At 42.6% G+C, this 8290-nt stretch overlaps 1 protein-coding gene across 3 annotated transcripts in view; it reads left to right on the forward strand.

The window, feature by feature from the left end:
* madd (MAP-kinase activating death domain) overlaps nucleotides 1–6615 on the forward strand; it is a 51073-nt gene extending 44458 nt beyond the window's left edge. For 2 of the 3 annotated variants that reach the window (XM_061067704.1, XM_061067706.1), the window contains 4 exons: nucleotides 231–337; nucleotides 3453–3522; nucleotides 5551–5597; nucleotides 6336–6615. In XM_061067704.1, the coding sequence (XP_060923687.1) occupies nucleotides 231–337; nucleotides 3453–3522; nucleotides 5551–5597; nucleotides 6336–6449 (338 nt within the window). In that variant the 3' untranslated portion in view covers nucleotides 6450–6615. The remainder of the gene's footprint in view (nucleotides 1–230; nucleotides 338–3452; nucleotides 3523–5550; nucleotides 5598–6335) is intronic. The other variant, XM_061067705.1, reaches the window with a different exon arrangement.
* The last annotated feature ends 1675 nt before the right edge of the window (nucleotides 6616–8290 follow it).

An 8290-nucleotide genomic window follows, 5' to 3' on the forward strand; every position in this document is an offset into this window, starting at 1 on the left:
CTCCACACATGAGAGAGTGCACGTGGCATTGTTCTGTAGAATAAGATGAGAAAAAAGTCTTTAAAAACATGAAAAACATCTTTAAAATAGTTTTGAATGATGTTTTTTTTGCTCCCTGTATAATTTGCATAGTTTTTTTTTTCTAATCCCAGCAGCGTGTGGGTTTATTTGAGGCTTTTTAAGAACCATTCATCCACAGCATCTATGAACTCTTCTGTGGTTTCCTTCAGGGCCGGAGCTGGGCGGAGAGTTCCCCGTCCAGGACATGAAGACGGGCGAAGGTGGACTGCTGCAGGTCACCCTGGAAGGAATCAACCTTAAGTTCATGCACAGCCAGGTAAGAGGGCGGAACCAGCGCAGAGACAAACTGCTTTTCATCTCACACCCGGGCATGAAAAGAAAGAAATCACTCCCGATGGTTCAGAGCTCATCCCGTCCTTCTGCTCGTCTCACGTGTTTGTTTCATTTCCCGTCATCTCCTCAGATCTTCCTCTATTGTCATTAAAACACTCAATCTCATTCAAAACAGCAGAGACGACTGATACTTGATTGGCTTTTACTCCCGTCTGATGTTTTTTTCCTTTAGAGGAAGACGTTCCGTTTGTGCTTTTTTTTGCTTTTATTGATTTAGCTTTTTTAAGTTTTCAGATTGTGTTTGTTTGTGTGTGTGTGTGTCTTTGTGTGCATGCGTTTCCCCCAAACATGAATTAACACATCCTTCCACACGAGTTTCTTTTCGACATCTGTGGTGCTCAAACCTCATCTTCATTTACTGTGTGGGAGGAGATGAAGTGTTAATGTGTGTGTGTGTGTTGTGCGTCAGTGGTACGATGGACGATCTCCAGCAACGACTTTTCATTAATAATTGGCTCTTTAATAGCAACTTCCACGTTTTAGTCGGGACCCTTGAGCCTCGTCGTGTGTTGTCTTCACGTCTGTGCAGGTAGCGATAGACGGTACGTTGTTCTCTCAGGTGTGTGAAGCTGTGATTGTACATTGTGTGGGAGGTGAATAGTCTCGAGGAGCGACCACGCTGGAGGATCAGCCTCTCGTGCTGTTAACACACTTCAGAAGTGTTCGGCATCTTTAACATAACACAATAGAGTCCGATAGCTTCAACAGCAGCGTTCCTCATCGCACGTCCTGCGTCTTTAAACTGATTTCTCAACAATAAACGTAATTTCCAGGGTCAGTTCACTCAGATTAGACAAACGTTGGGTTCTTCAGCGCTCGTGGTGTCTATGCACATCAGTTTGGGTTAAATTTGTACTCGTTTGCGATGGTTGGCTTCTATTTTAATGATCTAAGTCTGAAGTGCATAAAGGCTGTGAACAAATCCACATGTTCAATGGCACAAAAAGGTGTCTGCAGGAGGAGTATGGACTTTATATGAAGACGGACGACATGTCTACTTCCTCCCGCTTTACAAAAGACAAGCTGAAATATCCTTTTGTGATCTTTAGGTGGAGCTGCAGTCTCGAAGTCCCAGTCACAAATCTTGATTTGGTCTCGGCTGTCAATCAAGCTAATCAATCAATTCACGGATTAAGACCAATTTGATCAGAAACAGGAACAAGAATATTCAACAGTGGGAAAAGAGATGTCAGAAACCATTTTAGCATAGAGGAATCTGGGTTTATAATCCAGATGATTTGGCTTCACTTTGGAGGAGCCGTCATGTCCTCCGTCTTTATTAGAAAGTTTTGACGTGTGGTTCAAAGGGTTGTATTCAGTCTCATAATCAATCAGGGGGGTGTTTTGGACATAACATGCAATTAACCAATCAGAGAGCTGGGCCCTGACTAACTGCATCTTGGGGGTTTGTTTATTCTAAAGGTGGATTTGCCCGGTATTAAGAATTAACGCTTCTCTGCAGAGGAAATAGTTTCACTTTGCACAAAAGCAGTTCAGCATCTCTCAGCTCATTCTTTAGACTTTCCAGCTCGACTCCTGTAGTTCCCTCTCTCCTGGTGTTTGTTGTCGGTCGTAGCTTGTTCCAGGAGACGAGCTCTAAGAACCCGGTGTCCTCCACCTGTCGCACATCGAACAGCAGGAAGATAAACACAGCAACTAGCTGGTGAAAGTTGTGGTGACAGATATTTCAATCAGGACTTGGTTGATAGATAAAAAGCTGAAGGAAGAGGGAATATATTACAACAATGGCAGATAAAATCAGATACAGATTTATATTAATGTTGTTTTATAATTTGGGTGAACTGACCCTTTACTTGAGACACTGGTAGGATTCCTGCTTCTACTTTTCACGTTTCCAGTTTTGTGCTTCACATTTCAACGGGTCGAGTTGTTCTTATTCCTAAAGAAGCTCAGGTTTGCGATTCCTCAGCAGGAACATCTTCATTAGGAGTAAAACCCAAAACTAAATTCTTCATGATAGTGAATGAGCGCCGATCGTGGTCGTTTCCGTGGTGACGTCCTTCACGTGGCGGGCGTTTCCTCTCCATCAGCTGCCCTCAGTGTGTCGCTGCTGCTGTGTGAGCGGGTGGTGTTGGTGCCAGCCCTTGTTGCTGGAGGAGGAGGCATGGAGGGCTCTGGGGGTCTGAGATGTTTAAAGTCCAGAGGGTGAATCCAGCTCCCCCCCCCCCCACTAGTCAAACCCCTAGTCCTCTTTTTTTATTTTTCCATTTTCTAGCTGTACAGGGCCGATTTCGTCTTGTGACCTTTTTGTTTTGTATTTTCCTCACATTGGCTCTGGAAACCTCTCAGCCAGATCTCTGTGGATCTGAATCCGCACGAGGCTCCAGCGGGTAGCGCCCCCTGTCGGAGTGTCGTCGAGTGTCTGTGCTCTTCTGTCCGATAATAATCCAAACCATTTCTCTCCCATGCTCTCTCCCCCTGCAAGGAGCGGAAGGTACACAACCTCTGCTGTGTTTGCTTATTAGCAGTTACATCTTTATTCGGTTCCTTTTTTGTTTTTCCTCTTTTCTTTTTCTTTTGACTGTCGTAGCTGTTTTTTGGCAAAAAAAAAAAAAAATCTAAGTTTGTGTCCTTGTCTACATTTTTGTATGGAAATTCCATGTCTGCATCATATGGGCCCATTATTGCATCACTGAGCGTAAAAAAAAAATGTGTGTGTTGTTTTTAAAAGACAGTTTAACCATATAAGTGTAATCTTTAAAGTTGTGACACACTTCATTGATGAAACGAGTCATTAGCCCCCCCACCCCCGAGCTTTGGTGCATTTCTCCTCATTTAACCGTCGCCCATGTATGCGTTCGAACATGGAAACTTCTCATAGTGTGACTTTCTTTTCTTTCATTAGCCGTTAAACGCTTGCCTCCATGTGTAGTCGTTTTTTATTTTATTTTGACCTTTCATCCTGAATAAAAACCAGTTTTAACGTTTCTTAAATACAAAGTGTTTACTTCTCATCCAGTGTTGTTGAGTTAATAATGTTCTGTCTTGTTTTTGTTTGTTTTTTTGTTTGTTTTTAGGTTTTCATAGAGCTGAGTCACATTAAAAAGTGCAATACAGTGAAGGGAGTCTTTGTCCTGGAGGAATTTGGTAATTACACCATCTATTGATTCTAGGCCTGTACTCGGCACGGCAGTAACTCAGCTTCATGGCAAACGTATCGACGAATAAGGGTTCGATAAATTGGATACTCGTTCTCCTGGAGGAAAAGCTGAGGCTCCGAGGTCTGCAGGTGTTAAAGCGATGGATGAATTCTGTCCGGGATGTGGTTTTCTTTAGGGTTAGAGCCAGTGGCTGTTTGTGGAGGCGTTAAAGAAACACGTCTCTACCACCTGGAGACAAGTGGGAGGACACAACAGCCTGGCAACTATTTAAATATGTTAGTTTTACTTCACCAAAAAAGGCAGGAATCAGAAAAGTTTCTCCAAGACCAACACAAAATAATTCAAATGTTTTTAGGTTCTTAAACCACAAATGTTTCTTTAAATAAAACAGAAAAACTTGTAAAATGTGGGACTTTGAATAGAAATGGAAATATAGGAGATCAGCACCTTAAGAGAATTGGATAATAAACTTTTTGAACATTTTCCTTCATCATAAGTTAAAGTTTTCACCTAAATGAGTAAATCAATAAATGCAATCAAGTTTAAAAGAGTGTTCATAATGGATTTCAACGAGTTTTAATAAAAATCACCATTTGATCGTGAGCAAAGAAAATGTAAAAGGTTTTAGTTCTTAAACTAAGAAAATCACTAGTTTCATCTACATTGAAGAAACGTTTTCAGGATACTTCAGTGTTAAAAGGCCTGAGAAATATATAAAATCAAATATAACAATAATAAGAAGCCAACAGTAGTTTCAACGTGTATTTTAAAAGACTTGAAGAGAAGAGGGTAACAGATATCTGATCAATAGAGTGAGAGCCAGGCTGGGTTACTGTCGTGTCTCTGTGCTGCTTTTGTAATGTTGCCCTCATCTTTGCCACTATGAAAACCTTCATTCTCCAGCAGGTAAAGTGTCGTCACCTTTTCTCCTTTCTTACTCAAACCACTTCTGTGCTGAATATATTTCCTCATCCGTCGTTTAGTTTCCATCCTTTCTCTCACTTTCCCTCCGCTTCTCTTTTTGTTTCTCGTTTTCTTTCGGAGCGAAACCCCAGATTCCCTCCTCCCTCACGTTGGTCCTCACGCTCTCTCTCTCTCTCTCCCTCTCTCTCTCTCTGACGTCTCTGCCTCAAGTGGAGATCTGTGATGGGACTGGAGTTTAAATATTTATATATAAAGATATAAATATATCGATATATAAATAAGGGGGAGGGGGGAGGATGTTTTCCCGGCCCCCCTTCATCGCTCCAGATCTCCGCCTCCTCATCTCTGCTCTGGATTCACAGTTACTAATGAAAAGTCCTGTGGACGGGGACATGGTCCCGGGTCAAAAGGTCAAAGGGTCTTTGGCCTCGAAGCTGCTTCTCTGTTCATGTTGTTTGACTTTCAGTTCACTTCCTGTTTCCTCTTCTCATTTGTCTGTCTGTCATTTTAGAGCCCGACCAACTCTGGAGTTTATTTCAGGGAGAGAAATATTGTTATATCTCAAAATAATATCACACCAGTGGATATTCTAACACATACAAGTACATAGATGTATTAGTTTAGTATAAATTAGCTTAAAGTTCAATTTGGTACAATAACGTTTTCTTTCTCTTTTTACCTCCGATATATATTTATTTACTATAACCTGGAAAAGCGTTTTTCTATCAGAATATCTTTGATTTACCAAACTCCACTGATCGGGCTCTGGTTTCTTTTGGTTTCTTTTTCCTATTCGACACTTCACTGTTATAACACATCTGTGTTTTCCCTTCGTCCATCTCGTGGGTCGTGAACGTTTCACCTCCAGGGTTTAGTTTGGCAGATTGTTGATCTGTTTTTAACACGACCAGGATTTTACTGCTTCTTTAAAAGTAGAGCAGCCATTTGTCAAACACCCGACGTTCTCCTCTTCAGTTCTTCACCACCTTGTTGATCCATCTCTGTAAAAAACCCCAGATGTCTCAGACATGAACTCACTGAGGTTCCTGCTGCCTTTGAACTCTGTGTTTTGTCTCTTGCATCGGCGTAGTTCCTGAAACTAAAGAAGTGGTGATCCACAAGTACAAGACGCCCATGGTGAGTCCTCTAGTGTTTGTTTCCAGGAAACTTCCCAGGAGATAATCTGGGAATAAACTGTTGATTCTCTACTTGTAAATAAAGTGTTAACATGAATTCCACTGGGGAATCGGAACGTTTTCTGAGTTGAATTCAAGCAAATGTGAAATTCAGATTAAGGACAGATATTGAAAGATGTTAAAAGATGCCCTGTGGAGATTTTCCTGTATCTTTGACGTTGAATTTAAGTGTTTAATTTATTTCATGTTCATTAGGAGAACTGGAGAGACTCTAATTTGAATTTATTGAGTAATCTCTACATCCTGGTTTGCCTGATGGTTGATTTTGCTCCACCTCAGTTCAGACTTGATATCAACATCTGTCCTGAGAGATCTGATCACTTCAGGTCTGAACTCACTCCTGAACGTGTCCTGAGCTCTAAACCCTTAAACCTCATTCAGAGAAGTGAGATCTGATCACAACATGAGACACGTTCAGGAAAAACATTTTTGAAGATGTGAACAGATGAACTCGTGGACATGTGATCTCATCTCTGAGGACGGATGTTGGTTCCAGGTCTGAACTGAACCTTTAGAGCTGGAGATGTTCAACCAAACACCACTGAGGGAACCCCCCCCAGTGTCTTTTAGTGGTCAGCGTCTCCACAGGACATGTTTTTTACATCTCGAGTTTAGATACTTAGCAGCTTGTGATCTTTCACCACAGACGTGACCTCACTTCCTGGTTTCTCCTCTGCAGGCACATCAGATCTGTTACTCCGTCCTCTGCCTTTTCTCCTACGTGGCGGCCGTGAAGGGGAAGGAGGCGGAAGGGAAACCCAAGATCATTTCGCCGAGACCCCTTCACAGCTAGTCCACACCTCCCTCGCCCCCCCGCGCCCTCCCACCCCCGTACCGTCCTCTGTGTGCCTCTCTACTTGAAACGGCATCTCGGCTCTTAAACCACAGACTTCTGACAATCCATAGTTTTACTCTAAGCACACGATCCCTGCCCTCCCTCCCTCCCTCTCTCCCCTCCCACCCCCTCTCCCGTGTATATACGAGACCCCCGTTCCCCTTTTAGATCTTCTTGTGATGCCGTGTTTGGTCCGTGATGTCATGTAAATACCTCCAGCTCCTCCTCGTCCTCGCTGTCGTTCTGATGACCTAAATGTTTTGCCTGCTCCTTAAACTCCAGAGACTCTCCTCTGTGAAACGTCTCCTGTCGTTCCTGCTGCCAAGACTCAACTGAGACCCACCCCCCCCACCTCACCCCCCCATCCTGAGGCACACAGTGCATGCAGGTCCCGTGCACAGCCTTGACTTCTTGACCCCCTCTCGTCTCGTCTCCGTACGACTTGTTCTGTGATTCCCGTGGTTACTGTAAAGTTCCAGTCTGTTCCAAGTTTAGACTGGTGAAGGGGGGGGGGCGGGTCCTGCGCTGAAAAAACTTGTGTAACCAACACCGGAGCTCCGCATGCACACGCTTCTTACAAGGTGTTTGAACCCTTCGGTGATGTGACGTGTTCTCAGACGTGTGTTCTCCGGCTCGGCCACCAGGCGGAGTCAACTGTTCTAGTTCTGCTGTAAAACTTCTCGTCCGTGGTCTGTTGTCAGCTGCATGTTCCCGTGACAAATAAATATTATATATATATTTCTATATATAGTATTTATTTAATATATATACATTTATTGACTGTACATTTCCCTGGAAAAAAAGAGTAATGTTACCAATTGTTCATTTGCTAGATGTGCAATACTTAATTAGTAGTTAGCCTTTGCCAGAGCTAGTGGAGTTCACTGGCTTTTCACGGGTGGAGAATGTAAGATGTAAGATTTCTTTTGTTCCTGTTTTTTTTTTACGTTTCGATTGATGTGAATATGACGATTCAATGTGACATGACTGTTTAGTGTTTGTCTTTTTAAAAGTGAATCTACTTCGGATCACAAACAGGAAAAAACTGCACAAACCACAGGGCGCTTTGCACTCAGGCCACACCCCCAAACAGTGATGTCACAGCAGGCGTTTTTTAAAATGAGCGGCAGAGTTAAAACTTTATTATCTTTAGATTCGTCAGAGACCAATGTAGATTTTATCCAAATGAAAATCAGAGTTTAGAATAACTTAACTGGACCTAGTTTCACTTGTTAATAAAGAAAATGATATCCAGGTATTTATTTCAAGCCACTTTCTCTACATCCATCCAAGAAGGACCAAGAATCTGTCATCACATTCCGAAGTAATGATTATTTTCCATTAGCGAATCCTTAAGTCAGAAAAGTTCAACTAATGATGTAAAACAGCTCAGAGGACAAACACCTTGTCTCACCATGTCAAAGAAAGCAGTTCAACAAGTTCCTGGATCTGCTCATTTATCCAGATGTGACCTAAAACGTTCTGGGGTCAAGTCCCAACGCTCAACAAAATTCCATAGAAATCAGACATGATGATCAATATGTTAGTAAAGAAAAACAAACTGTAACCGGACTGAACAACCGAGAGAAACCAGCTGCTTTGACATCACTGCATCCAAAAAGTTAGAAACAAACTTGGCCGACGTGTTGAAGCCGACAGTTTGTTCTCCGGCTCCCTGAGGAAAACACACCGTCTCTAAATGTCTCTGTTTTGTGTTAAATCTGGTCCCATCGCAACAAGAGTGAGTGTGTGTTTGTGTAATTGTGTGTGTTTGTGTGTATTTGTGTGTGGACGTGTGC

The sequence above is a fragment of the Limanda limanda genome, chromosome 3 (genome assembly GCF_963576545.1).
Source record: "Limanda limanda chromosome 3, fLimLim1.1, whole genome shotgun sequence".
In the NCBI taxonomy this organism is placed as follows: Eukaryota; Metazoa; Chordata; class Actinopteri; order Pleuronectiformes; family Pleuronectidae; genus Limanda; species Limanda limanda.